The sequence below is a fragment of the Drosophila takahashii genome, chromosome 3R, assembly GCF_030179915.1.
Source record: "Drosophila takahashii strain IR98-3 E-12201 chromosome 3R, DtakHiC1v2, whole genome shotgun sequence".
NCBI lineage: Eukaryota > Metazoa > Arthropoda > Insecta > Diptera > Drosophilidae > Drosophila > Drosophila takahashii.
In genome coordinates, this window is record NC_091681.1 from 27,394,908 (window position 1) to 27,420,480 (window position 25,573).

Sequence of the window (25,573 nt, forward strand, 5' to 3'; positions counted from 1 at the left end):
GCGAACTTTTTAAAATCTTATAAAAATCTGCTGATGTGAAATCAAGCACCATTTTATTTGCATATTTATCTAAGGCTCTTGAATTTGACGAAAACATTTACTGGAGGTATTATTAAATCCAATAATATTTAATTAAATTTATTTAAATTAGAAAAAGTCTGATTTATAGGTTGCTTTTACCCCTTTACCTTAACTCATATCCCGACTACAGCTTCTTTTTTAGCTATTTCCCGCCAAATCTTCGATTTCCATTTCGCTATCGGCTTACACGCATCACTGGCAGCCGTAAGCCACCTAAATTCTTTGTTATTGCATTCGGCTGCTCCGGAGATCGGTTGATCGGCGGAGAGGGATTATTTGATCGACTCCAGGCTCGCCGCGATAATATGCGGGCCTCTCTTATCACTCGCCAGTGGAAGTGCGAAGCCAGAACAGCTGCTAGACGGTCGGCAGCGAAAACAAAAGACGAGCTGTAACAATAGCCCAGATCCAGATAATCAGCCGTGGAAGATCACTCGGTGGAGAGCCCCCCATTTAGAAGTCAGAAGACCGAACAATGAACTACTGGCCCGTGTAGAAAACAGAAAAAACAGCAGATTGGACTACGTAGGAGCAACAGGTGTCCTCCACTATGGGCGACCAGCAGGAACAGCTTTTGGCCTTGCTGACCAAGGATCAGCGACAGGTCTTTGAGGTTGGTTGGGGGCATCAGCAACCTCAACCTTGGTCTAATATTCTTTACCCTTTTAGACCTTCATCCAGTGGCTCCATGGCAAATCCACGGGACCCATTCAATCCCACCAAAACGCCCTGCAATCCGTGCTCCAGGCGTCGCCCTATCCCGCCCTGCAACTGCTGCAGCTGCTCCACGAGCGCTCCAAGCTGCACATTGGCCAGATAATCGCCACCTTGCTTCGTCAGCTGCTAGACGGCGATGTCTCATCGCCGCGCTCGCTTTGTGTGCTCGCCAATTTTCCGGCTAGCATTCTGGAGGCGGCCACACTTCGGCAGAAGCTAATGACTCGCCTGGTGGGTGAATCAGTGGCCAGCGAGCATCTAATGCTGGCCCTGTTGGCACGCAGCGAAGGACAACTGCTGGAGGATCTGCTGCAGGAGCAGCAGCTGGCCCTGCGGACGCAGTGCAGCGAGGCGGCGCCCACAAGACTTTTGGTCCTGTGGCTGGCGCTCAGCCAAAGGGAGCACTTCGTGGCCAGTGTTTGCCAGCAGCTGAAGGACTTTCAGTGCTTCCAGGACCCCACGCTGAGGAATACCTTGCTGATCCTGCGACTGGCGAACGAGTTTGCCCTGGGCGCACAGACTTTGGACGAGCTGGGCTGCCTGGACAAATTCCTGGGGGAATTTGATGTTAGCGCTGTGCCCGAGGAGTTGCAGGAGGTTCATCGGTTCTTCTACGCGGACTTTCAACGCCTGTCCACGCTGCTCAACTTTCTGCGTCCGCGGGAGGTGAGCAAAACCCTCAAGGTGGATGCACTGCTGCGGGCGCCGGGCGTCCTCTCCGTGATCCACGAAAATGGAATTCGATGCGAGCACCAAGAGCTGCTCCGCCTGCTCGAGGACGTCTACAAGTGGCAGCAGCAGACTCCGGCGCTGAAGTGTCACCACCAGCAGGAGGTGGAGATCCTGAGCTATTACACTGCCCTCTGCCATGTGTACAATGTGATCCTGGACCAGGGCGAACAGACGACGAAGGCGAAGCTAGTGCAGCTTTCCGGGCAATTGAGGCAACTGCATCAGTTGGGCACCCTGTGCTCTTTGCTGGAGGACATCTTCCTGTTGGTCTTCCTGCGCTGGGAGCAGCTGGAGCAGAGTCCGCTGAAGAGAAGGGAAGACGAGGAGGATGACGAGGAAGATGATGATGAGCAGTACGTCGATGATGACGTCGCCTCGCCCCCGCGTCCATCTGCTGCCCACAGCCAGCGCACCCGCTATGGATTCATCTGCCGCTCGCCCTCGCTGCAGGCACTCTTTACTTTCTTGAAGGCCTTTGTCACCAAGAAGCTGCATTCCCAGGACTTCAAGTGCGCCACGGAGCACCAGCAGAGATTCCAGCGCTTGGTGGACGCCATTAGCGAGGCCCTGTGGAAGCTGGGAGTTTTGCAGAAGATCGAGCAGTCGCTGATTAAGTCGGCGCCATCGATCAGCTGCCTGCTGGAGCCGGAACAGCTGCTCCAGTTGGTCCAACTGCACAGCGCGGCCAAGGAGAAGGCCTCCAGCGACGACGAAAGTCGGGAGCGCAGCAACCACGCCTCCAGCCTCAACCGGCGGAAGTCCCGGAGGCAGCGACGGGCAGCCAGCTTCAGTGGAGCAGTGGCCGCCAAAACAACCACGGATGGAGGACTCACCATGGAGCAGTTCCGGGCTCGGGCGCAGCTGCTCAGCAGGAAGAACTCCTGCGTCACTTCTCCATGTGAACGGTCCATCATCCCCAAAATGCTCAGCACGCCAGAGCAACTGGCCATCATGGCGCTGGCCCTCAAGAATTTCAACGATGTCAAGCAGATCATTGAGGTGAGTGGCTAGAAATGTTCCGATAACAGTTTCCTTTGTTGGACTAGAGATTCCGTCTTACATATTTTATAGAATATATATAATATTGACTCATACACTCATAAAGAAATATCGAAGACATTCATTAAAAACTAATAAATTCTTTCTTGAATTTTCTTCATCTAGAAGGGTTTTCTATATTCAAAGGCAAATTTTCTAATTACAAGAAATTTTTTTTCTATTTTCAAAGGTAGGATTCAATGGCGAGATTTCTAAAGTTTAGAAATTAATTTTTATGAGTGTAATTTGCAATATGTAATAACAATTGAATAATAGGTGGCTACAGCTGTGTGCAAAATGATAACAGTGCCCTGCAAATCTTTAGATTATTTGTTTTACAGAGACTTAAACAATATTAAACAATTTGATTATTTAATATTTTAATATAGTAAAAGTACACTATACTCATTTCCTCTTTAACTCTTTACAGACCTTTCATCTGGAGCAGAGCCAACTGAACCGGGAGCTGCACTTCATGGAGCAGCAGCAGCTGGTGAAGCAGAAACTGGCCACCATCTATGCCAACTATCAGGCCTTGGAGGCCCAGCAGGCCAACTCGGGGGAGACCACGGTGGAGCAGATCAAGGGTGTGGCGGCCAAGGGCTTCGAGCTGTCCAAGATCATCAGCGTGGTGGACAACTTTGCGCAGGCGCAGCGTCTGCAGCAAAGCCCAGAGCTAAAGGCCCTAATCCTGCGACACAGTTCCAACGGACAGCAGGGATTCCTGCAGCAGTTCGAGGAGCGCAATCTGAATGCCCTGATCATAAGTGACCTCATTGTTAACCTCGGATTCAACCGGGAGATTACCAGCAACCTGTTACTGGTCATTCGACGCCAGCAGCAGCAGAAGATGCCCAGCGATGATGCGTCTTCCTCGGCGGGTTCCTCTGAAATTGGAGCCATGAATCTCCTGCAGAATCTCTGCGAGTGCATGCGCCTGCTGGAGCGATCTGGTCAGCAGCCGGCACTGAATGAATTGCTGTCTCTCAAGAGCTATCCCCTCAGGCCATCAGTCCTGGCTTTGCAGCTCCAACGGGAGGCTGCCTTTCAGACGCTCTACCAAAAGGAACCCGCCGACTACTCGCATGGACAGGACCTACGCTCCAACACCGGTCAGTTTCAGCAACTCCGTTCGCGTCACAACTACTATGCCCGCTTCTGCACGTATGTCCAACAACTGGCACGCCTGCTGCAGCTCAGAGATCCCAATTTGGAGTATCACACCACTCAGCTGCTTCGCAACGATCCCTACGAAGTCATTGGCGAACTGATCTACGAGTGCGGCATAACGCCCCTGGAAATCGAGGCGAGTGTGGCGGCTCTCCACCTCAATCTCGTTCATGTGATTGCGCTAAACATCTGCCCCCAACTGGGCGAGGAACCCACGAAAAGATTGCCACGCATTGTGGCTCCCCAGAAGCAGGAATCAATACACAACTACATTTCGCAGCACAACCAGCTGCTGGCTCAAATATTGCTGGCCATTCAGCTGGGGAACCTTCCGGATGGCGAGACTGGATTGAACTTCTCTTGCCTGGCACAGCTGGTTCATCTGCCCGAGGTGGAGATCCTGGCCTCCATGCACGACGGCAATCGGGTGCTGGCCGCCTTGAATATGTACAAGTTGGAAGGTGCCATCCTGGACCAACTGGTGCCGGATCAAGAGCAACTACTGCAGATTCTTCTGCTTGGCGTTGGTGGACAATCAGGTTGGTAGATTTTAAACTATGTATATAGATTTTATGTCTCACAAAACTCTCATTTCCCTTAGATTCTCCCAAGCGTTTAGAGTGCCGGATTGACAGGCTGATCGGGGATCTCGTGGAGAAAGATCCTCGAAACATACAGCTCGTGGTGCACATGAGCGACCTCGGACTGCGTGCCCGCCTGCTCAAAGAGCACTTCACCCGCATCCCCAGCAGTCAGCAGGCCAAGGAGCTGATAGAACGAACTCTGCAGCACCGGCGGGCGGCCAAGGCGATTCCACCTTACCTGCGCTCCGAACTGGAGCACACGCTGTCGGACATAACGATATACGCCAGGGTGTCGGCTCTGCTGCAGTTCGAGAGCTGGCCGCAGGCCTACGACTTTGGACGCCAGACGCCGAACGTGATCTTCGAGCAGCTGCTGCAGCGACGGCGATTTGGCCTGTGCCTCGAGTGGAGCCGCGTGGTTTTCCTGGCCGGATCGGCGGGTCAGCAGCGGGTGTGCCTGCTCACCCTATTGGATGCTCTCCTGGAATTGCGGGATGGCGAGGAGCTGGATGAGTCGCTCTTGGGCATTGTGGAGATGTTTCCTCCCTCCTCGTTGGTTAACTTCCTGGACACACACAAAGATAAGTTTAGATCGCTGCCTCTACTGCAGTGGGTGATCGATTACCTGGAGGGTCATGCCCGCGATCCTCGTCTGTACCGAAACTATCAGCTCTCTTTGGAGCTCCTGCGTCAAATGGATTCCAATGAGCGATCGCAGTTTTGGAAGCTACTCCGGCATCCCCTCCTCATCGTAGAGCAATTGGTGATGAATGCCCGGTTTGAAATGCTAGGAAAGCTACTAGATGCGGCTCGCTACAGGCTGCAAAAGGAGAAGCCACTGGGTCCTTGTCCCTACTGCTTCGAGAAAACGGGCCATGTGTATGATGTTCAGTCTTCTTCGGCTTCGGGAAGTGGAGGAACACCAGCCAAGCTGAGGTTTCAACTGGGACACACCACATCGGAGGCGTTTATTCTGCTGAACTTCAACTCGTACCAGCAGGATCACTACGTCGGCCAGGAGTGCTTGGACCTGCTGCTGCGAATCTATGCCAGCAAAGCTTTGGATTACCATGTGGCAAATGTAAGGGCTGCCTCCGAGCCGGGCTCCCTGGGCACCGATGTTCAGAACTCACTGGACTCCCTTTGCGGCGCCTTCGTGATGCCAAAACAGGCGCCCAACCGACAGCAGTGGACGCGGGACGAGGAGGCCACGCACTGCATGTGCTGTCGGCGGGCTGCTTTCACCATGTTGATGCGTCGCCATCATTGCCGTCGTTGTGGACGAGTGGTGTGCTATGCATGCTCCACCCATCGGCTAAGAATTCCGGAGCTGTACGACGAGCTGGAGGTGCGCATCTGCAACGATTGTGCCAGCAGCACGGCTGCCAGGGATCAAAGAGATGGCGCCTCCAGTGAGCGGAGTGTAAGCTCGGGATCAAGGTCTTCCGGAAGCAGTGACTCCTGTAAATGGAGGCTGAGTGGTATCATTACCCACGACAAGCTGCTGCGCGAGGAGTTCTCCTATGAGCACGCCCCCAGTGTGGCCCTCAGTTTGTCCATCCTTCGCAATCACGTGGAGCAGCGGAGCTGCGTGGATCTCCTGCTCTTCCACTGCCGCAAACTGGAGAAGCTGATTGTGCCCAATCCAGAGGTGGACTACGGTCTGGTGGCCAAGATGATCAATTGCCTGGCCTTTGCCGCAAAGGTTAGTTAGCTGTTTAAACCTAATAACTATATATGTAATATTTCCGATTGTTTTATAGGTTCGTGGCGCCCCAGGAGAGCTGGAGAACATTCGCGAGCACTCCGAGATCATCATGGCGGTGGTGCAGCAGGGCTGCGAGTCGCTGATCCCAACCGGATCACTCAACAACCACAATCTTCGCCTGCTGGCGGACGCATTGGTGGAGGCGGAGCATTGGGCCTTGGCCCTGGAGGTGCATCTGAAGTGCGGTTTCGCCACCACAGGCGTAATGGCGGCACATGGACTAGCATGCCTTCGAGCTGGCTGCTACGATGCAGGTTAGCTGGTGTCCTTATCCTTTTAAAACTTATTCATTATCAACTTGAACTGATTTCAGCCCGTGAAAAATTCGGTCACTGCATGACGCGGCTTTCCAGCGAGCAGCTCAATAGCAGCATCTGCAAGAACATGTTTGGAGTGGCTTCCACAGAGGCGGTGCTGCTGCCCAGGAAGCGGCCTCAACGTGGTCCGCCTCTGCTCCAAGAAATCCTGAAGCTAATAGCCGCAATGCCTCAGTCGCAGCCTCAGCCGGAGACCCTTCACCGGGCCTCGCTCATCCGCAACTCGAATACTTCGCTGGCCTCCCTGTTCACGCGACGTCGGGAGCCCTACGTCCAACAGCGTCCGCTCCAGGAACCCGCTCTCAATGTTATGAACGCACTGGCGGGACTCAAGAGCATAACAAAGGGTCAATATGGCGGCCAAATTCAAGCCACCGAGGAGAGTCGTCGACAGGAGCGCGGCTTCGAGGAATCCCTGCACTATGTGCTTACCTACGGCAGCCACAGTGACATCCTCAACTTCCTGATGTCGCGCGAGGAGCTGCGAGCAGCACTGCGCTACTGGCAGCACCAGCAGTTGGACGCGGATCTCTTCATCCAGTACATCTTCCAGCCGCAACTGGCCAACGGCGGTCTCACCGCTCTGATGGACGAACTGCATCAGCTGGACGACGCCCAACTGAGTGCCTGGCGCCTGCCGCTGCTGCAGACCTGCCGCCACCTGGAGCAGAACCAGCAACTCAGCTCGCTGTACCAATTGCAGCTCCTCCTGAAGGATCCCATTCGGGCCAGCATGACGTGCGTGAAGTTCTACCCCCTGCAGTGCGAGAACTTCCAAAAGCTGCATGCCAACTCGCAGCACTTGCTCTCCGCACACATGCACCTCCAGGGGGAGCTGGATCTGGCCGAGTGGGAGCACCTGCAGCGGCAGCAGGGCCGCAGGAGCAGCGTGGCCAGTGGAGCCAGCGTTCGCGGTGCCTGCTTCGCCATGCAAATGGATGCCAGGGCTCTCAACGGGCACATCAACACCATTCGGCGGCAGCTGGAGGTGGCCAAGTTTTTGGCCAAGTGCGAGCGGGAACAGGCGCCGGATGAGCCGCTTAGAACTATGCAAACTCTGAAACAGGTAAGGAGATATTTAAATGTTCTAACTATATACTAAATTTCGTCAGTTTTCTTGAAGATCCGACTTGAGTCTAGTCGAGGTACCCTGCCCACCTTGTTCGAAGGCGCCGCAGATCGCATCCAGCTGTGCATCCTGATCCTGATGTGCGGCAAAAACATAGACGAAGGTTTCGGTCTGGCCTATGGGTAAAAAAAATTACTATATTTATCAACTAATATTTATATTATTTATTTATTTATTTATTTATTTATTTATTTATTTATTTATTTATTTATTTATTTATTTATTTATTTATTTATTTATTTATTTATTTATTTATTTATTTATTTATTTATTTATTTATTTATTTATTTATTTATATATTTATTTATTTATTTATTTATTTATTTATATAAAACAAACTTAATGTTAAAACTATAAGCTAACTAAGATTGAGAGCTCTAGCAGCTAAGGCCTTCAGCTCGTCTAAGGTGTCGAATTAGATACATTTTTATTTTTATAATTGTGAATTTAGATTTTGAGCTTAATTTGGGCTTTTTGAAGGTGTCGAATTAGATACATTTTTATTTATTATTTGAATTTAGATTTTGAATTTAATTTGGGCTTTTTCAAGAAATGAGATGATTCTAATGACGTTGTCGGGAGTTAAGTTTGAGATAATGTTGATGCGGTTGAGTGAATGAAAGGATTCTGATCTGGGTTATATTTATATTTATATCTATCTAACATATTATGTATATGTTTTCAGAATTATGCAGGACTACAAGCTGGCTGCCATCAAGGTGTTTGGTGCCACTGCCAAATACCTAGCCAGGAATCAGCGCCTGGCCGAGGTGGAGCGCCTGCTGGACTGCATGGGAAGCAACAGCGGCGGTGGCATTTCCGCGGAATCTGACGAGATCCTGTCGATTGCCATCAACTCCGCCGTGCACAGCAGTGCTCCCGAGACCAAGCAGATGCTGGACCGCCTGATCAAGCGCATCGGCAGCGTGGAGCTGAGGATCTCCTCGTACATCTACATCGGGCAGCTAAAGTCCGCCTATCTGCTGGCCAACAAGCACGAGCGACTGGTGGACATCCGACGAATCCTGCGCCAGGCGGAGCTCACCGGCCAGGTTCACATTAAGAAGCTGTGCGAGATGAAGCTCCAGCTCAGCGCCCCGCCAACGCCTCTGTGATATCGTAACTCCTCGAGCAATAACAATTTATTAACCATTTATTTGTGGGATTTCACCAGCTGTGATAAATGCTAAAATTATGATTTTAAGCTTGGTACACTTTACATATCTAAATCTCAATTAAATTGGTCATCTGGTATCTATTTTACCATCTTAAAAATCATCATTTCAGCATTTACAGAGTGAACCCCCTAACTTTTTGTATCTGGGAATTAGAATAGGAAAATTGTTTTTAGAATTTAACATTTACGTAGATCAATTTTAACCTTTCCAAAGGGCCAGCAAGTATTCCACCCTCGAGCTCAAAAAGACTCTTCCAAAGTAACCAAATTATATTATATTATTGATTGTATTGTATTATCTCAATGTTATTTTTATATTAATTATACTGTTATATGTTTATTCCCAAAAAATGGCGCGTATGTTTGAATTTTTTCTGGTATTACTAACACTGGTGGTGAAGAACTAAGCAGCACTGCTTGAGAATAATGGATTAGATCTGGATGGTTAATTGTATATAGAAATATCAAGCAATGCGGGCGGTTATACAGAGGGTGAAGGCCGCAAAAGTGACGGGTATTCTAGGATTTAAAAGTTGTCATTCTTGATTAAGCTTTAGAATGTTTCCCATAGTGCTGGATGAGCTGGTGTCCTCCATTGGACCTGGTCTATGCGTTCTGGTGGGGATCAAGGCGAGCGACACGACCAAAGACGTTGAGTATCTGTAGGTAATTTCTAGGAATAACTAGGCATTAACCATTGATAACTGAGTATCTCCATTACCATTTTAGAGTCCGGAAAATCTTGGCCCTCCGTTTATTCGAGGAGGAGGGCAAGCGGTGGCAAAAGTGCGTAAAGGATCTGAATTTGGAGCTGCTGTGCGTCTCCCAGTTTACATTGTATCACCGCCTCAAGGGCAACAAGCCGGATTTCTCGGCCGCCATGAAGGGCGAAGAGGCTCAGCAGCTGTACAATCACTTCCTGGAGCGTCTAAATGAATCCTACGATAGCAGCAAGATTAAAGGTGGGTCCTTAGAGTCCTCTAAAGGGTCGTGAATAAAACGAATCTCGCCCCCAACAGATGGAAAATTCGGAGCCTACATGCAGGTGCACATAGAAAACGATGGTCCCGTGACCATCAATCTGGAGAGTCCCGACCAGAAGCAGGGAAACGAGGAGGTGGACAAGTGATGACCAAATAAACTACAGATAACAGATTTATGTACCACGGGGTTTTTATTTTTAGTGTTTTTCTTTTTTACTACCAGCAACTTAAATCTACGAAAATCAGCGTACTCGTCCTTAGGCCTCTAACATCTCCAGATCCTCGATTCCCATTCCCTCCTCGAGCTTCTTCTCGAGCTCGCGCGCATCCACATAGGTGATCTTCTCCTCGGGCAGGTCCTCGTCCATGAGGGCGGCCTTCTCCGCCGCCTCCTTGGCGCGTCGCTCCCGGAGGCCAGCGGCGGGGGAGCGAATGAGGGACATGTTGCGCTGCACATCCTTGACGTCCATCTGGATCTCGATGTCGCGACCCTTGCGCAGGCGCTCCATCACGAAGTGGCTGGTGCGCTTCTCCTTGATCTCCGTCACCCGCTTGATGGCCTCCAGAGCCTTCTGCCAGGTCTCCCGGCTGTACTTGATGGGCACGTTGCGGCGCTTCTCGAACTCGAAGCTGGGATCGATGGCCAGCTCCTTGCCGGCGGCCTTGCGGTGCGCCTTCGTCCAGCCGACCTTGCGGGGGTTCTTCTTCCGCTTGAAGGCCTTGTGGCACTTGCCCCGACAGAATTTGAAGATCTGCAAGGGGAAAAAATATAAACATCGGAGCACTCTGAAACAGGACAGCCAGCCGATCCTACCTTGCAGTCATTTCGCACGAAGTTCACCCCGTGGCCTGGGTATATCTTGCTGGAGCAAAAATAACACGTTTCAATGCGCATTTTCGCAAATTACGACGGATAATTTGCGAAGAAAAACAAAGCGCAGGCAGCAAGCACGTGTGCCGCTGAAGAAGAAGAGCGATAGCAGTGTGACCAGCGAGTGGCCATTTATCGATAACATAAAGGAGCTAGAAAATAGCTGGAAGTAGTGTTGGGAAGAATGTTTTTAATTTAATAGCTACAGGTGGTTTTTATCAGACCCACCAAGGATTCATTTAAAACTAAATTTTAAACATTAAAATATATGTTCTTCATTTTTATTTAAATGATTTTCTTCATTCTCTAATCCTACCCGCCACATTCCTGTTAATCAGCAGTTAATGATTTTGAAATGTTAAATATTTTTAGAAATAACTGGATGAGTTTGGAAAAAATTAGCATTTATACCCGTTATTTGAAGAACTGAAGGGAGTTCTCTATTGTTTTGGAATTTACTTAGCCATTATTTCCTAATAGCTATTTTTATCTTAATAAATTTTTTATTTCCTTATAAAATGTTTGAGGTGTTTTCAAAAAAGCGCGAAATAAGACAACCCATTACTTTTTAAGTTCATTTTTATGTGCCTCTAAGATTCTTGAGTACTATATAATTTAACAACATGTTGAAGAGTTTAACATTGTAGAACCTTACTTCTGCTAGAATTATTCAACTTTAAATAATTTGACCATAAACCTAAGATCGTGGCAGTCTCTGAAAAGATACAAAAGTTAAACATGAGTAAATATTTATTCTATTAAATACAAAAAGTAACAATTTAAATTTTTTTGGATTAGAATCAATCGATCAACTGCTTCAATTCCCTGATCCGATTCAAGATCCGCGGGTTTATGAACTCGGCTGCGTTGCAGCTCGTCTCTCGATCCAATATCTCCGGTTCACCATTGCCAACTTCGCTGCAGGTACCCCACTCCCTGGTGGCATTATCGAACTGAATGCGAAATGGGCCGAATCTTGGGCTCACATTAATGAACGCGGATAAGACTCGCGTCCGGAGATCCACTGTGGCATCTTTATGCGCTGGCCAGGTGCTTTTGTAGCAAAACTCTCCCAAATCACGGAGCACATACTCCAAGTCCGATCGCAATGCGCTTGTGAGGTGGGGGAATAGACAGCTCAGCAATGGACCGCGCACATTGCACAACCTATCGTCGATCCGCACCAATGCATCCTGATAGCTGGAACCCTGCAGGTGTCCTTCGATGCGGAACTTTGTGATTTGCTGAACAGTCAGCGAGTTGAAGAAGCTGAAACGGTCCAAGTCGCGAAATACAACGCTCCTTTGAAGAGGGGAAGCGCCAAGGGGCTCCGCAGCACGAACCTTATCAGTAGCTTCTTCAATTACCTGGCGAGTGTTGACGTTCGTTGAATCCAGCAAGTGCTGCAGCTGGGAGCATTCCAGGAGTGTGTTGCCAGTGGCGAAATCCTGCGAGGGAGTGATGTTGACCTCTGTAGGCTGAGCCGTAGAATTACTTGGAGGACTGGGAGGTTTTGCTGGCTGACACTCAGGAGCTCTATTCCCTCCAGACTCGATTCGCACCATCACTCCCATTGGTAATGGCGGGAACTCATGTCGCAGCTGCGGCACCCTTTCGTTATTCAGTCTAATTTTCTTGCTGGTCGATTCTCGGGTGGCTGCTTGCCGCTTTCTAGGAACCTGAGGCGCTGACGTAGACGCAACTGTCCTGGGCGCCACTTCCACAGGCACTGGGACTTCCAATATTTCCGGGATATCGTAAGCGTCTATCGGAATATTACTATTCTCCAGCAAATTTAGTGTCTCTTCTGCTGCCTTTTCAGTCGGTTTTGAGATAGCAAAGCAGGACAAACTCGCTTCTTCACTTTGGCTGGCATCCAAGTCTATTATTTGCTCCTGGGTCGTAATTTCTTCCCATTGGCAATCCTCCGAGTTACAAATGGTGGCACGTTGGTTGTTAGGAAGCTTGATAGGTTCCTGCTTGACGGTCACCAATACGGTCGTCGTTGGCGGATACTCAATAGGAGCTTCTTCCATTTGTGATGTTTCCTCGGGTATTAGTGGGTCGAATGTCATTTGTGGCACTTGGGAAGCTGGTTCCACACACGACACGTCTACGAAACTTGAATCGATGAGCTGAGTAGGCGGACAACTGGTTTCCTCTGGGGAGTAAGTGATGATTAATTTAAAAATTATTTTATATAGTCGAAAACTTACCACATATTGTATTTGGACTTGAGGCAATTGAGACTACCTCGGTTGGGGTATTTACATCTCTGCTTTTTACAACACAAATTGGCCCTAGAAAAAAAAACCATTACATATTTAACAAAAGAGATGATACTCCTTAAAGACAAAACTCACTTAAAGAAATCCCATCAATGACTGACTCCGCTTCTTCGATTTCTTCATTGAGTACCTCATCTGAGATCTCAGGTACTTGGAGTATCCACTGATTATGTGTCCAGCAGGCGGCATACAGCTTCTCCCTTTCCTGGCACAACTGCACTACATCATCAATTTTCTTGCCTGTGTGATGGGTGTAATGTTGTTCAACGATTTTATCGAAATCCGAGTAGGAACCCAATTCCCAAGGGCTCAGTATTTTCGGCGATAATTGGGACAGTTCAATCTTATCCAACCGCACTCCTTTACAGAGGAGGAGTTGCTTTAAAAATCCCAAACGTACGTGTAAATTAATTGGCCAATTGCCAAGAACCACGACGTGCTGAAAGCAAAGCTGCAAATGTTCATCGCACTTGTACAAGGCCTCCCCGTCGTGGATACTCGTGTAGTGGCAGAATTCCTGAAGAGTTAGCTGATAGAGTATGCGCCAAATGGTTCTCATGAGTCCTTGGCTTGTGCTGATCAAGTACTTCATATTGTGATCCTATTTCGGGTGGGATAAGAGTGAGTTTTCTCGCCTTTTTATTGTTTCATGTTTTTCTTACCTGGTTATTTTCGGCGAAAAATATATTCTTCGCTTGCTCGAGAAGGATTTGACTTTCTGTGCTCTGAGGTGAATTGGATGCCGCTTCGAGATCTCCATCTGTTCTTGTTAATTCGTCCTTATCTGTAGATATATTTTCTGATGACCCTTTTGAGCTTTCTGGAATGTTGGACAATTCAGCTTGGGTTTCTTCTTTATTCGTCTGCCCTTCACTCGCAATAGTTTCAGCGCTATCCGAAATGGTTTTTCCGACTTCTGGTAGGTTTGAACTTTTCTGCAACTCATTCTCGTTAAAGGCAGCTCTTTCTGGATCTTTGCTGACTTCATCGATCTCCATGGGATTCGAAGTTATCACGGGCTCATTTCCTTTTGTCAAAATGGCCGCAGGATCAACATTTGTGCTATTGGTATCTGATTGTAAACTTCCCTCTTGAGCCAAGCAGTAGATCTTAAATTGCTTTTTCAGAGTTTCTTGCATTTCCGGGGAATTGTTGGCAAAAAGACGACGGACCTCGAATTTGACCACATCGATTGCTCGCTTGCTATACCAAAAAGAATACAGAAAATAAGACTGTCGAAGACAATATAACATAATTTACTAACCGTGCTCTTTCTAAAATCCTGGCTGTATTACATTCCTCCGAAATGTGATATGGGCCTTGGACTTCGACCTCGGGCTCAGTGACAACTTCAGAGGTGGCTGATGGGCATTTTGGCCTGGCCTCAGGCTCTAACTGCCGTTGGTTTGGTGCAGCTATCGGCTTTTCGGGTGTTATCCTGCTGAAATTACTAAAATTGCATTTAGAGATATGGAAAATAAATACGTTGTTTACCTCTCCTCAGCCAGGCATGTGGATATCTTTTTCACATCCTTGGAAATAGCAAATTCCGCTTGGCAATTGGACTCCGGATTTTCCATGCAGGGTTTCTCTGAGACATGGAGAGACATCGTTTTTATAGCGGTTTCATCCAACGGTTTTGCAACTTCCAGTAACTTCATCAATATCTTGGGATCCGTGCAGTCAAATTTATACGGAATTGTTTTGCGAAATTTTTCGTGTTGTATGTAGAAATTTTTGTAGGACCGGAGGAAAACTTTTTTGCATATAGGATTCGACGGATCAGCCATTAACTCTGTTAGTTTAGCTTCATTTTTAGTGATATTTATCATAAGATTAGTGCGGATAAACTCATTGTTTATATAGCGCCGAAATGTGTCACAAGAAACAGGAAACATAAAGCGTCCCAGGCTAAGAATAATGTAAAAAGTTATTAGAACATACAGAAAAATAAAAGTTATACTTTCTTACCTTCCAACGATTACTTCAACATCAGTTTTAAAGGGAAAACTTCTGAAATGGTTGGTTATTAATATGGTTTTCTTTAAATATAGTTTTGAATGATAATTACTCTGCAATTTGGTTCAGTTTCTCAGTTTCTGCAGAGGACGTCTCGGGAGACTTGAACGCGATTTCTATTCCTGCCGGAGAAGTAGCTAAATGAGGAGGCTCGTCATTAACCTCCTTGCTGATGGTCCTTTAAAAGTAAATATTAATTTAATTTTCTTGATATTCGAGTAACTTATCTAATTATCTTACAGGTGAAGTAGAACTTATTATATGAAAATGGAAAAAGGCACGTTAATTTACTTACATTACTGGATTACATTCGTTCGAAGTGTGTGACGGTTCAGCAACTCTTTGTTCTAAATGGGATTCTATTGGCTCAACTGGGTCTTGTTCTTTAGCCTCAGGCTCCTTTTGACTTTCGTCACAGGATTTCTCTGTGATACAAACGACCTGGCAATCTGGTTCCTTTGGACATACCTCTCTGTTATTCGGTGGAAAGCTCATCAATTTTTGTAGCATACTGCTGGGACATGACTTGAATCGGACAACGAATCTGTCCCGCATATTTTGTCCAGAATAGAAACCCTGATAATAGTGCTGGATTACATCCTCCCTGGATTTTCCCCTGAATTCATCACACAACAGCATTTTATAACATATAACATCGAGATTGCTAACATGACGTTTGAATACTTCCAAAGATACTGGGTTTGAAAAACTTTCCTGTCCCGGCTTTTCAGGAGAATCCACCACCTGGAGTTTGGGTGCATTTGTGTTTTCTTTTTCATCTTTTACGGTATAGAGAGACATCGTTTTTATGGCAGCTTCATCCAACGGTTTTGCGATTTCTAGTAACTTGTTGAGAATTTTTGGATCCGTACAGTCAAATTTATACGGAATTGTTTTGCGATATTTTTCGTTTTGTATGTAGAAATTTTTGTACGACCGTAGGAAGACTTTCTTGCACTGTGGATTCGAAGGATCAGCCATCAATTCTGCTAGTTTAGCTTCATTTTTAGTGATATTTCTCATGAGATTAGTGCGGATAAACTCGTCGTTTATATAGTGCCGAAATGTGTCACAAGAAACAGGAAACAGAAAGCGTCCCAGGCTAAGAATAATGTGGGAAAGTTATTAGAACATACAGCAAAATGGCAAATCAAACTTTATTACCTTCCAACGTTCACTTCAACATTAGTTTTAAAGGGAAAGCTTCTGAAATATTTGTTTATCATAATTATTTATTTTTTAAATCATATTATTTAAGGATAATTACTCAGATATTTTATTGGCACTCGCCGTTTCTGCAGAGGACGTTTCGGGAGTCTTGAAAGCGGCCAGTTCGAGTCTTGGCGGAGAAGTAGCTAACTGAGGAAGTTTGCTCGTAACCTCCGTGCTGATGGTCCTTGCAAAGTAAATATTGTTTTAGTTTTCTTATTATTCGAATAACTATTTTCAATATATTTCCAGGTGTCGTAGATTAGGATATGAAAAGGTAAAAAAAGGATGAAGATAACATAATATACTTACATTATTGCATTACTTTCGTTCGAAATATGTGACGGCTCCGCCGCTCTTTCTTCATAATGGGATTCTCTTAGCTCAACTGGGTCTTTGTCCTTAACCTCTGGCTCAGTGACAACTTGAGAGGGCTGAACGGCAAACCCCGCTTGACCGTTTGACTCCTTTTGACTTTCCTCACAAGGTTTTTCAGTGATACCAACCACCTGGCAATCTGGCTCCTTTGGACATACCCCTCCGTTATTCTGTGGAAAGCTCAGCAATTTTTTAAGCATCTTGCTGGGACATGGCTTGAATCGACAAACGAACTTGTCCCTCATTTCTTGTCCAGAATAGAAACCTTGGTAATAGAGTTGGGCAACTTCCTTCTTGGATTTGCCTCTGAACTCCTCACACAACTGCATTTCATTACATATATCATCGAGATTGCTCACATGACGTTTGAAAACTTCAAAAGATATTGGGCACGGAGGAAACTCCTCTTCTGGTTTGTCCATATTACATGCTTTTGGATTTTCCTTTGATTTTGGTTTTTTCTTTGTCTTTTCTTTTTTATCTTTTGGGGCATAGAGAGACATCGTTTTTATGGCTGCTTCATCCAACGGTTTTGCGATTTCTAGTAACTTGTTAAGGATCTTGGAATCCGCGCATTCGAATTTATATGGAATTGTTTTGCGATATTTTTCGTTTAGTATGTAGAATTTATTGTAGGACTGGCGGCAGACTTTTTTGCATTGTGGATTCGAGGGATCAGCAATCAGTTTTTCTAGTTCAGCTTCATTTTGAGTTATATGTCTCATAAGATTAATCCGGATTATCTCTTTATAGTTGATATAGCGCCAAAATGTCTCAAAAGAAACCGGAAACAGAAAGCGTCCGCTTCTAAGAATATTATGGCAAAAATTAAAGGCAAATCAAAAATGACAATTTATCTTTTCTTACTTCTTAACGTTCACTTCAACATCAGTTTCAAAGAGGAAATTTCTGAAATGGTTGTTTTTGTAATTTTCTTTACAAGTAATACTGTTTAAGGGATAATTACTCTGGAATTTGATTTACTGTCGCAGTTTCTGTAGAATCCTTCGAGGGAGTATTGCATGCGGGCAGTTCAAGTCCTGGCGGAGAAGCAGCTACATGCGGCATTCCGTCGAGAACCTCTAAGCTGATGATCCGTGGGAAGTAAATTATTATTAATTAGCTTTTAAAGCCTATAATTTACGTATACTTACTCTGGTTCTTGGGCGGACTCTTTGGCTTCCGGGGATCTGATAAGGTTTTCGTTCATATCCTTAGCTTTAGCGGGAGACTCCACAGAACTTTCAGACCCGGGAAGTTCGAGTGCTGGCGAGGGATTGCCTAGCTGTGGCAGACTTAACCTCAGTTCCTCGGCAACCTCCTTGCTGAGATTGGCCAGCATGCGAGCCTTCATCACCGTCGTACAGGCCACCAGCTGGAACTCGTACTTCTCCCGTATCTCCGGTGTTATGTAAAATGCCAGGTAGAAGTCAAAGGCACACTCGTGGAAATCTTTGCTCTCATAATTCTTGTCCTTTTGCTTCATCTGTTCCACAATGTCTGATAAGTTCAACAAATTCTCCTTGAACAACTCAAAGGGGACGATGGAACTGTGGAATATTTGAGGAATAAGTTAAGGGAATATTAGTAGGTAAGAATCGTTTGATGCTCACTTGCTTTCCAGCGTCTTTTTGGCTGCATATTCCGCTGTACTTTTGGCTTTATCAAACGGTCTTCCAGACTCCAGCAACTTGGCCAAAAGGCTCTGTGAAACCTCCTTGAACAAGTTCGTAGTGGATCGCTTCTCCGGATGCATGTAGAAACGATTGTAGAACCTTTGAAGGGTATGTTTGCGAAAGCCGTCATCGGCCGCAAGTTTTAGTAAATCCTCACTCTTGGCGATCCTTTTAAACACCTCCATTTTGTTGAGGCTATGTTCGAAAGTCCTAAAGGATACCGGAAAGAGGAAGGTTCCAGCCCTGCGAAGAGTAAACAAATCAAATCATTATAAAGATCAGCTTGATGGAAAGGCCACTCACTTGTCCACTTCAACTATGATATCCTGGCATCGTGTTGGCGTTTCTTGAAATGACGAATCGCTCTCAACTTTCACTGTATCGAGGGATGGGGATTGTACGGCTACCAACGGGCATTCTTGGGATGCTTCTGTGTGGGAATGAGTCTCCGGCACTTTGAGCAGATTCATGCGTGTCCGCCGGGGACATGCTCCAACCTTAAATGCATACCGCTCCCTTATGCTGGGATTGCGGTAGAACTCCTCGTAATACCATCGCGTCCAGTAATTAACCGTCTTGCTGCCACCATCGGCCGCTTTCAATTGTTCTGCTATTTCTGGCAAGTTCACAATCAACCTTTGAAATGTCTTGAAGGGAACGGGACGACTGCTTTCCCTAAAATCAGACATTTTCAGCTTTTATGCTACAGTTCGGTTGACAGCAATTTCTATGAACTTACCGCTTTCCCGTTGGGTGTTTCTTATTCGTCGCAGACATGGCACAAACTCATAAAATTAATCAAAACAAACGCAATTAAAACCGCGCAAAATTTCTCAGGTACGAATAATGTGACCGTGCAACGAGTCCTGAAATATACCATAGGATAATTGGGTATTCGATAACTATGAATAATTGAGTGTTTACACTGGGTCAACTTGGTTTCCACATCTTGGTTACAAGTTTGAACTTGAAAATAAAGAAACACTTTATTAAAATAGTTAGTAATACAAATACCTTTAAGGGCCTTTAAAAATGGAAAAAGTTATGGCTATACCGAATACCCAAGTTCAATAATGAATATGGCCCAATCTCAATTTCAATGTATTCAGACTTTTCAAAGATTTTTGAAGAATACCTTTCAATTCCCTGCATTATGTGTCAAATTCATATGTCCAATCGAATGTAATCGATAGCATCGTCGGGATCAGCTGTTGCGCCAGCTGCTCACCCGCGGCTGCGCTGTTCACACTGCCAGCATCCGCGACAACAAATATCCGCCGAGCAGACCCACGAAAATCGGACACATCACCGAGATCTTGAGCGAGATCTTGCTGACGTGCGACCAGATGCAGAGCCCCGCCTTCGCGTACCGGGAGAACGCAGATCACTCGCCGCGCGCCATGTACATGCGCGACTGGCGGTCGGCCCTGCGGACGCCCACGTACCGGATTGGGAATCGGACGGTTCGCTTCAACTACCACTTTGCCCTGCTCATCGCCTGTGCCGTCGTTCTGGCGCTACTCTTCTACTTTGCGCGCCAGGGATCGCACTCCTCCTCGGATGGCTACTGGATGCGCAGGAGCTTCAGCGAGGCCCCTGTGGCCCACGGCTACAATGCCACATATCCCCTCACGCCGCCCATGGTGCTGCGTGGCGGGGTCATCAACTACCGGATAGCCATGATCGCCGACCTGGACACCAACTCCAGGGTGACCAAGAGCGACGGCAGCTCCACGTGGCGCAGCTACCTGAAGAAGGGCTACCTCACCTACACGATGGCCAGGGCGGAGATCCAGATCAGCTGGGATGATGGAGCGCCCACGGTCCTCGAATCTGCCTTCGCGCTGAAGGGCCGCGGCATGGAGCTCTCCGAACTGGTCACCTTCAACGGGCGACTGCTCAGCTTCGATGATCGCACGGGTCTGATATACGAGATAGTCAACGACAAGCCCATTCCCTGGGTGATCCTGCTCGATGGCGACGGGCACAGTGCCAAGGGCTACAAGTCCGAGTGGGCGACGGTGAAGCAGCAAACACTGTATGTCGGTTCCATGGGCAAGGAGTGGACAACGAGTGCGGGCGACTTTGAGAACAACAATCCCATGTACGTAAAGGCCATCAGCCCTTCTGGGGAGGTGCGTTCGCTCAGCTGGGTGGACAACTTCAAGCAGCTGCGCCTGCAGTCGCAGCAGATCTCCTGGCCGGGCTACATGATCCACGAGAGCGGCTGCTGGTCGGAGGAGAAGCAGCGCTGGTTCTTCCTGCCCAGGCGCTGCTCTAAAGAGAAGTGGGATTGCTATCCATCAGCCTATCCATTCTTTACTAATCTCTCTAACCTCTTTTACCTGCAGATACAACGAAACCAAGGACGAGCACATGGGCTGCAATGTCCTGGTCTCCGCCGACGAAAGCTTCTCGAACATCGAGACCGTGCACCTTGATCCTGAGAACACCACGCCCACGCACGGCTTCTCGAGCTTCAAGTTCCTGCCCGGCACCGATGACTCTATTATTGTGGCCTTGAAGTCCGAGGAGCTCAATGGCAAGACGGCCACCTTCATCACAGCCTTCGACATTGCGGGCAAGACGCTGCTACCCGAAATGCGGATCGAAACCGAATACAAGTACGAGGGATTCGAGTTCATTTAGCTCGGCATTTTACTTCGATCCAGGTGCTCCAGTTTTAAGCGTGTACATAGTGTATTAATGTCCCCTACGGTAAGCTTTATATTTATAGTCAGCTAGGTTAGTCCACAGATGCTCCGCCTGATCCCTGTCCCGTCTTGTACCATAGCATAAATCCCATTTAGTTTACTTTTATTGAAATTGAAATATAAAACGTACAAAGCCGGTGGCAAACTCAGAATCGAAACCGTGGATCACATGACTTTAACCTTTGCATCCAGTCCTGCCACCAGAAGATCGGCTTCGTCCACGCGTCCCTCGCTTGCCCGCACCTCCAGTCAATCGGCGTTGTGGTTGACGTTCCAGAGTTCGGGAAGGAAGCGCGGCTGCATGGTGTGCAGGAAGTGCTCTCGCCACAGACGCTCTAACTCAACGAGGCCGCCGAAGTTATCGCGATACTGCTGCACCACACGCTCGCCGTGCTGGCAGTAGTCCACGTTCTCCACTCGGTACTCCACGCTGGCTGCCTGGCGCAGCAGCTCTTCCGTGACCTCCGTTCGATCGGTGTAGTGGTCGAGGAGAGTTCGCTGCATTTCCGCCACCTTAACGGCGGGTATCTTTGCGCCATGGTAGAGAAGAGCCTTGCCAGCGGATTGAACGCGTCTAAAAACAGTACAAAATTGATTAAATAGTTTATCACAGCTAGTTTTAAAACAATGTTTCGGAAGTAAAGTCTGATAACCGTCGTCTGGGAAGATAACAGATAAGGTCTCCTCCCATTTCTAACGAAACAAGAGAGAACGCTGTACTCGGGTTGGTGTCCCGACTATCTAATACCCGTCACTCGGCTAAAGGGAGTGCGAGGGAGATAGATATATAACAGTTTTTGATTGCGCATAACTTTATAATGAATGGTCCGATTTGAAAAATGTCTTCTACATTTCGATAAGTATAAATATACACAACAAAATTGCATTTATACTTTTCGGAAATCACATTTAAAATCGTTAGTGAGCGATTGTGGGCGTTAGAGGGGGCGTGGCGCTCGGCTGAAATAAACTTGCGCTGCGTAGGAAGCCCAAGAATATGTGTGGAAAATCTCAACCTTCTAGCTTTTGTAGTTTCCGAGATCTCAGCGTTCATACAGACGGACAGACAGACAAAATACAATAAAAATACTAACTTAAGCTCCGGATCATCGCGGTACTTGGCCGATCCGTCTTCGTGCTTGAAGGGAGCTTCGCACTGGGCGGCCAGCTTGTTGCGCACGCGCAGATCGGAGATGTTGCTCAGCTGGTGGCAGGTGGGACAAAGGTGCAGGACGTCGTGGGAGGTGTGCGACTTCATGACCATCGGAAAATGCTTTCTGTACTCCCGCGGCACGACGTTCTTCCGTATGTAGGCATCCCGGTCGCCGCACACCACGCACTGGTTCTCCTTGGGCGTTTGGTAGTAGCGACCCACATCGCCCACTGCCCTTCCGGCGGGTTCGAAGTTCAGGCGCACGGTGAAGGGCTCCTCGCTGATCTGAGTGCCCAGATTTTGATTCAGATACCAGGAGGCCTTCCGCCGGTCAATGGTGCACAGCAGTTCGCCATCGGGCGCCTGCAGCAGGCAGTTGTCGTAAAAGTCCTTGGACCTGGTGGCCATTTGCCGGTAAGGTTGCTTCTTGGGCAGCCACTTCTTTCCTTGGGACTCTACCGAACCCTTTGAACGGTTAACTCCGCTGAGTGAGAAGCCCTTGGTGAAGTCCACGTCCAGAAAGGGTTCGAATTTGGTGCGTAATGCTTGGTCGTCCTGTGGCCGCCGTTGCCAGAAGTTTGTGGGCTGCAGATCCCGGCAGAGTTTCTGGTAAATGGCCACGGCCACCAGGGCATCATTCGCGGCATAATCGAGTTGCTTCGGCTCCAGCTGCTTGGCCTCCCAGTTGGAGCAGGCCAGGCGCCAGTGCTTGTCCAGTTTGTAGTTAAGATGTCGGTGGGAGAGCTTGCCCAGTCCCTCCGGTTGGTGACCCGCCATGACGCACAGGAAGCGCAGATCCAGGGTGCTCGCCACGCCCACTCCGTAGTCGTGGGAGAGCTTCATGGCATCTTCCTGCGGCGCCACGCCCACTTTGATCACGGCATCGTCCTCGAGCAGATCCCGCAGATCCTTGGGTATCTGTTTCATGTGACACAGGCGGAAGAGGGCGCACAATCCCCGGTGGGAGCTCAATTGGAGGAGAGCCACTGGCCTCCGGCTGCCGCCCACGGTGATCCATTCGCAGTCGAATCCCAGGACCTTGAAAGTCTGGCAGTGACTGAAGGGAAGATGGTGCAATTAGAATTTATCCTCAAAATAACTTAATACCCACTTCTTGAGTTCGCTTAAAACCCATTGCGTGGCAGGATCCTGGACCGAGTTGACCACTTCTATGTGACGCTGGGGCAGCAGGCTGCCGGAGGACCAGACGCGACGCCAGGGGCCAAGTAGTGACTTCCTGTGCCGCACCAGAACGTAAACTAATCCAACTCCTGCGGCCACAATTGCCAATTTCCTGGTGGTAACACCCGAATCCTTGCTCATTGTTTTCCTTTTGGACCCAAACAGCTGAGCGAAGGGAATGCCAACTTGGTGAAATGAAAGCCGGTCTAAAAAATAGCTAGAAAAGCTATTGTTGGAAGTTAAATATATGGGGTATTCCCCAAAACTGTTTAATTTTGGTCAGTTTTGTATCAATTAAATTTCTTCAACAGAGTTTCAGCAATTCAACAACCTCCTTGGATTGAATTAATAGAGAAACTAAAATTTAAAAATTTCTGGTGAATTTACAAGAAAACTATTTAGTTTTTGTGTTAAAACTAAGGAATGTCTTCTTTATTATTTAAAAAAAAAACAGTTTTTTGCATATCATTAAACAATTTTTAAAGGTTTTAAAAACCTATTAAATCCTGTAGCCATTTTTGTTATAGCCAAAATATGACCGTTAAAAAAGGTGGCACCATTGCCGTAGTGGCAGCACTGGTTCGCAGGATTTTCCGAAATCGCCGTTTGCAAAAAAGATTTAAAATGTTTAATTAAACGCAGATAATACGGGCAAGCAATGAATAAAACCCTGTGAAACGGGCGGCGGGGAAGCGATGTGCGAGTGAAAAGTGCGCAAAAGGCGGCAGCAGAAAGAGACTCAGAGCGTAAATAAAGGGAGGCAGTTGTAAAAAAATCGATTTTTCAGTGCAGGTGAGACACCGTTAGGCACCCCACACACACACTAAAGCAAACTCTTTATCAGGATGCTGAAACTGTAAAGGATCTTGAGATTGTAGCAGAAGAAACCCCTGAAATGCCGGAGAACCTGGAGCTGCAGCAGTTCCAGGAGGGCGCCCCGCCCCCAGATCCCGCCCCCCGTTGGCTGGAGCGCCTGCAGCGTCGCCTGGGCGCCGATTGTCCCTATTTGGGCATCCTGCTGGCCACGCTCTCCTCGCTCTTCTTCTCCCTCTGCTCGGTGATCGTCAAGGGACTGGTGGACGTGAATCCCATGGAGCTGGCCTCGTTCCGCTTCGTCGGAGTCCTGCTGCCTGCCCTGCCCATCCTGATTTACACCCGCCAGCCGGTGTTTCCGGAGGGCAAGCGGGTGATCCTCCTGCTGCGCTGCTTCATGGGCACCACGGGCCTGATGCTCAGCTTCTATGCCTTCCGGCACATGCCGCTGGCGGATGCGAGTGTGATTATCTTCTCGACGCCCGTTTTTGTGGCCATCTTTGCACGCGCCTTCCTCAAGGAGCCGTGCACGCTGTTCAATGTGCTGACCATCAACCTGACCCTGGTCGGAGTGGTCCTGATCACGCGGCCACCCTTTGTATTCGGCGATTCGGCGGGGGTGAGTGAGGATGCCGTTGGGAAGACATACGACATCTGGGGACCCGTCGCGGCCATCTCATCCACGCTGTTCGGCGCCAATGTTTATATCCTGCTGCGGGCCCTCAAGAACCTGCACTTCTCGGTGATCATGACGAACTTTGGCACCATCGCTCTGGTCTACACGCTGATCGTTTGTGGCTCCATTGGAGCGGTATGCTGGCCCAGCTGCGGCAAGGATCGTTGGCTGGTCGTGGTGCTCGGTGTGTTTAGCTTTTTGGGACAAATCCTGCTCACCCTGTCCCTGCAGATCGAGCAGGCCGGACCGGTGGCCATTGCCCGGTGCGCGGACATCGTCTTCGCCTTCGTCTGGCAGATGCTCTTCTTCGGCGAGACACCCACCGCCTATTCCCTGGTGGGCGCCGTCATGGTGATGGGATCCGTGGTCCTGACGGCGCTGAAGAAGTGGGCGGGCACCCTGCCACGCGAGTCCTCGCTGAGGAAGCGGTTCCGGCTCATCCTGTTGGAATAGAAGGATAAGAGGATTCTATGAGGAATCCAAGAAGTTCGTGGTTTCTCCCCCGTCTTGCCATCGTTCTCACCCAATCCGCACCCAAAACCAGTTCATTCATCGTAGACTTAACTTATATCAAGGCTCAGATCGTAGTTTAATCAAAGGAAATCAGAATGGACGCGTGATAACCAGTCCGCTCATAAGTAAATACTCGTAGTGCGTGTTTAGTTTAGCCAATTTCGCCGATTTGTTGTTTTGTACATTGTTATACATGCTTAAAATACGATAATAAATACAACTTATGAGTAAAAGTAGCAACATGTTAGAATTTCCTTTTGAATTTCGCGCTCTTCGGGTAAAGTGTTGTTTCCACTGTCACAGTATTCTACATTTGACATGGTTTTTACACAAAATTCTTTGACTTCCAGGTGATTAAAAATGAAATGAACATTTTCTGTTAATT

General features: G+C 47.9%; 7 protein-coding genes across 15 annotated transcripts; 4 read left to right on the plus strand and 3 right to left on the minus strand.

The window, feature by feature from the left end:
• The first annotated feature begins 287 nt into the window (after positions 1 to 287).
• On the plus strand, positions 288 to 9,081 carry Sptz (zinc finger FYVE-type containing 26 spastizin). Its single transcript, XM_017153074.3, has 8 exons — positions 288 to 694; positions 751 to 2,529; positions 2,999 to 4,277; positions 4,340 to 6,027; positions 6,086 to 6,344; positions 6,404 to 7,473; positions 7,531 to 7,658; positions 8,222 to 9,081. Exons 1-8 carry the CDS (start codon positions 632 to 634, stop codon positions 8,649 to 8,651), a joined length of 6,696 nt encoding a protein of 2,231 aa, XP_017008563.2. The 5' UTR covers positions 288 to 631; the 3' UTR covers positions 8,652 to 9,081.
• A 19-nt stretch (positions 9,082 to 9,100) lies between these two features.
• Dtd (D-aminoacyl-tRNA deacylase) lies at positions 9,101 to 9,868 on the plus strand. 3 transcript variants are annotated; one of them, XM_070217939.1, is made up of 4 exons: positions 9,105 to 9,227; positions 9,285 to 9,379; positions 9,443 to 9,675; positions 9,733 to 9,868. In XM_070217939.1, exons 2-4 carry the CDS (start codon positions 9,291 to 9,293, stop codon positions 9,840 to 9,842), a joined length of 432 nt encoding a protein of 143 aa, XP_070074040.1. In that variant the 5' UTR covers positions 9,105 to 9,227; positions 9,285 to 9,290; the 3' UTR covers positions 9,843 to 9,868. The 3 variants fall into 3 exon arrangements, with proteins under 3 accessions (XP_070074041.1, XP_070074040.1, XP_017008536.2); XM_017153047.3 differs by having other exon boundaries at positions 9,107 to 9,227; positions 9,285 to 9,375; XM_070217940.1 differs by lacking the exon at positions 9,733 to 9,868 and having other exon boundaries at positions 9,101 to 9,227; positions 9,443 to 9,579.
• Positions 9,866 to 10,678, minus strand: RpL24-like (ribosomal protein L24-like). Its single transcript, XM_017153046.3, has 2 exons — positions 10,511 to 10,678; positions 9,866 to 10,448 (listed from the first exon to the last, which is right to left on the minus strand). The coding sequence occupies exons 1-2, from the start codon at positions 10,589 to 10,591 to the stop codon at positions 9,954 to 9,956; spliced, it is 576 nt and encodes a 191-aa protein (XP_017008535.2). The 5' UTR covers positions 10,592 to 10,678; the 3' UTR covers positions 9,866 to 9,953.
• A 490-nt stretch (positions 10,679 to 11,168) lies between these two features.
• On the minus strand, positions 11,169 to 19,021 carry LOC108065167 (telomere ends associated). Of its 7 annotated transcripts, XM_017153086.3 has the most exons (19): positions 18,877 to 19,021; positions 18,441 to 18,812; positions 18,075 to 18,380; positions 17,616 to 18,011; positions 17,429 to 17,548; positions 17,329 to 17,370; positions 16,396 to 17,268; positions 16,142 to 16,270; positions 16,039 to 16,080; positions 15,170 to 15,976; positions 14,927 to 15,052; positions 14,827 to 14,868; positions 14,350 to 14,766; positions 14,120 to 14,305; positions 13,518 to 14,058; positions 12,931 to 13,456; positions 12,784 to 12,867; positions 11,935 to 12,728; positions 11,169 to 11,282 (listed from the first exon to the last, which is right to left on the minus strand). In XM_017153086.3, exons 1-19 carry the CDS (start codon positions 18,912 to 18,914, stop codon positions 11,265 to 11,267), a joined length of 5,859 nt encoding a protein of 1,952 aa, XP_017008575.2. In that variant the 5' UTR covers positions 18,915 to 19,021; the 3' UTR covers positions 11,169 to 11,264. The 7 variants fall into 7 exon arrangements, with proteins under 7 accessions (XP_017008575.2, XP_070072632.1, XP_070072629.1 ...); XM_070216531.1 differs by lacking the exon at positions 11,169 to 11,282 and having other exon boundaries at positions 11,320 to 12,728; positions 16,142 to 16,261; XM_070216528.1 differs by lacking the exon at positions 11,169 to 11,282 and having other exon boundaries at positions 11,320 to 12,728; positions 16,039 to 16,077.
• Positions 19,022 to 19,281: 260 nt separating this feature from the next.
• On the plus strand, positions 19,282 to 21,009 carry LOC108065166 (soluble calcium-activated nucleotidase 1). Its single transcript, XM_017153085.3, has 2 exons — positions 19,282 to 20,424; positions 20,489 to 21,009. Exons 1-2 carry the CDS (start codon positions 19,484 to 19,486, stop codon positions 20,784 to 20,786), a joined length of 1,239 nt encoding a protein of 412 aa, XP_017008574.2. The 5' UTR covers positions 19,282 to 19,483; the 3' UTR covers positions 20,787 to 21,009.
• Exd2 (Exonuclease 3'-5' domain-containing 2) lies at positions 20,938 to 23,465 on the minus strand. The gene is made up of 3 exons (XM_017153083.3): positions 23,116 to 23,465; positions 21,946 to 23,061; positions 20,938 to 21,425 (listed from the first exon to the last, which is right to left on the minus strand). Exons 1-3 carry the CDS (start codon positions 23,325 to 23,327, stop codon positions 21,101 to 21,103), a joined length of 1,653 nt encoding a protein of 550 aa, XP_017008572.2. The 5' UTR covers positions 23,328 to 23,465; the 3' UTR covers positions 20,938 to 21,100.
• Positions 23,466 to 23,759: 294 nt separating this feature from the next.
• LOC108065150 (solute carrier family 35 member G1) lies at positions 23,760 to 25,424 on the plus strand. The gene is made up of 2 exons (XM_044395618.2): positions 23,760 to 23,978; positions 24,031 to 25,424. The coding sequence occupies exon 2, from the start codon at positions 24,082 to 24,084 to the stop codon at positions 25,126 to 25,128; it is 1,047 nt and encodes a 348-aa protein (XP_044251553.1). The 5' UTR covers positions 23,760 to 23,978; positions 24,031 to 24,081; the 3' UTR covers positions 25,129 to 25,424.
• Positions 25,425 to 25,573: the final 149 nt, after the last annotated feature.

Coding starts and splice junctions, on each gene's coding strand:
- Sptz (XM_017153074.3), top strand. CDS start 632: ATGGGCGACCAGCAGGAACAGCTTTTGGCCTTGCTGACCAAGGATCAG. Junction 6,345..6,403: donor AGCTGGCTGCTACGATGCAG/GTTAGCTGGTGT, acceptor AACTGATTTCAG/CCCGTGAAAAATTCGGTCAC. Junction 7,474..7,530: donor CTATGCAAACTCTGAAACAG/GTAAGGAGATAT, acceptor GTTTTCTTGAAG/ATCCGACTTGAGTCTAGTCG.
- Dtd (XM_017153047.3), top strand. CDS start 9,185: ATGCGGGCGGTTATACAGAGGGTGAAGGCCGCAAAAGTGACGG. Junction 9,228..9,284: donor GAAGGCCGCAAAAGTGACGG/GTATTCTAGGAT, acceptor TGTTTCCCATAG/TGCTGGATGAGCTGGTGTCC. Junction 9,676..9,732: donor CGATAGCAGCAAGATTAAAG/GTGGGTCCTTAG, acceptor CGCCCCCAACAG/ATGGAAAATTCGGAGCCTAC.
- RpL24-like (XM_017153046.3), bottom strand. CDS start 10,591: ATGCGCATTGAAACGTGTTATTTTTGCTCCAGCAAGATATACCCAGGC. Junction 10,449..10,510: donor TCGTGCGAAATGACTGCAAG/GTAGGATCGGCT, acceptor TTCCCCTTGCAG/ATCTTCAAATTCTGTCGGGG.
- LOC108065167 (XM_070216527.1), bottom strand. CDS start 18,914: ATGTCTGCGACGAATAAGAAACACCCAACGGGAAAGCG. Junction 15,053..15,169: donor AACGAATGTAATCCAGTAAT/GTAAGTAAATTA, acceptor TTACTTTTAAAG/GACCATCAGCAAGGAGGTTA. Junction 14,306..14,349: donor ACATGCCTGGCTGAGGAGAG/GTAAACAACGTA, acceptor ATGCAATTTTAG/TAATTTCAGCAGGATAACAC.
- LOC108065166 (XM_017153085.3), top strand. CDS start 19,484: ATGCAGAGCCCCGCCTTCGCGTACCGGGAGAACGCAGATCACTCGCCG. Junction 20,425..20,488: donor AGGCGCTGCTCTAAAGAGAA/GTGGGATTGCTA, acceptor TTTTACCTGCAG/ATACAACGAAACCAAGGACG.
- Exd2 (XM_017153083.3), bottom strand. CDS start 23,327: ATGAGCAAGGATTCGGGTGTTACCACCAGGAAATTGGCAATTGTGGCC. Junction 23,062..23,115: donor GTTTTAAGCGAACTCAAGAA/GTGGGTATTAAG, acceptor TCTTCCCTTCAG/TCACTGCCAGACTTTCAAGG. Junction 21,426..21,945: donor CGCGATGATCCGGAGCTTAA/GTTAGTATTTTT, acceptor TACTGTTTTTAG/ACGCGTTCAATCCGCTGGCA.
- LOC108065150 (XM_044395618.2), top strand. CDS start 24,082: ATGCCGGAGAACCTGGAGCTGCAGCAGTTCCAGGAGGGCGCCCCGCCC.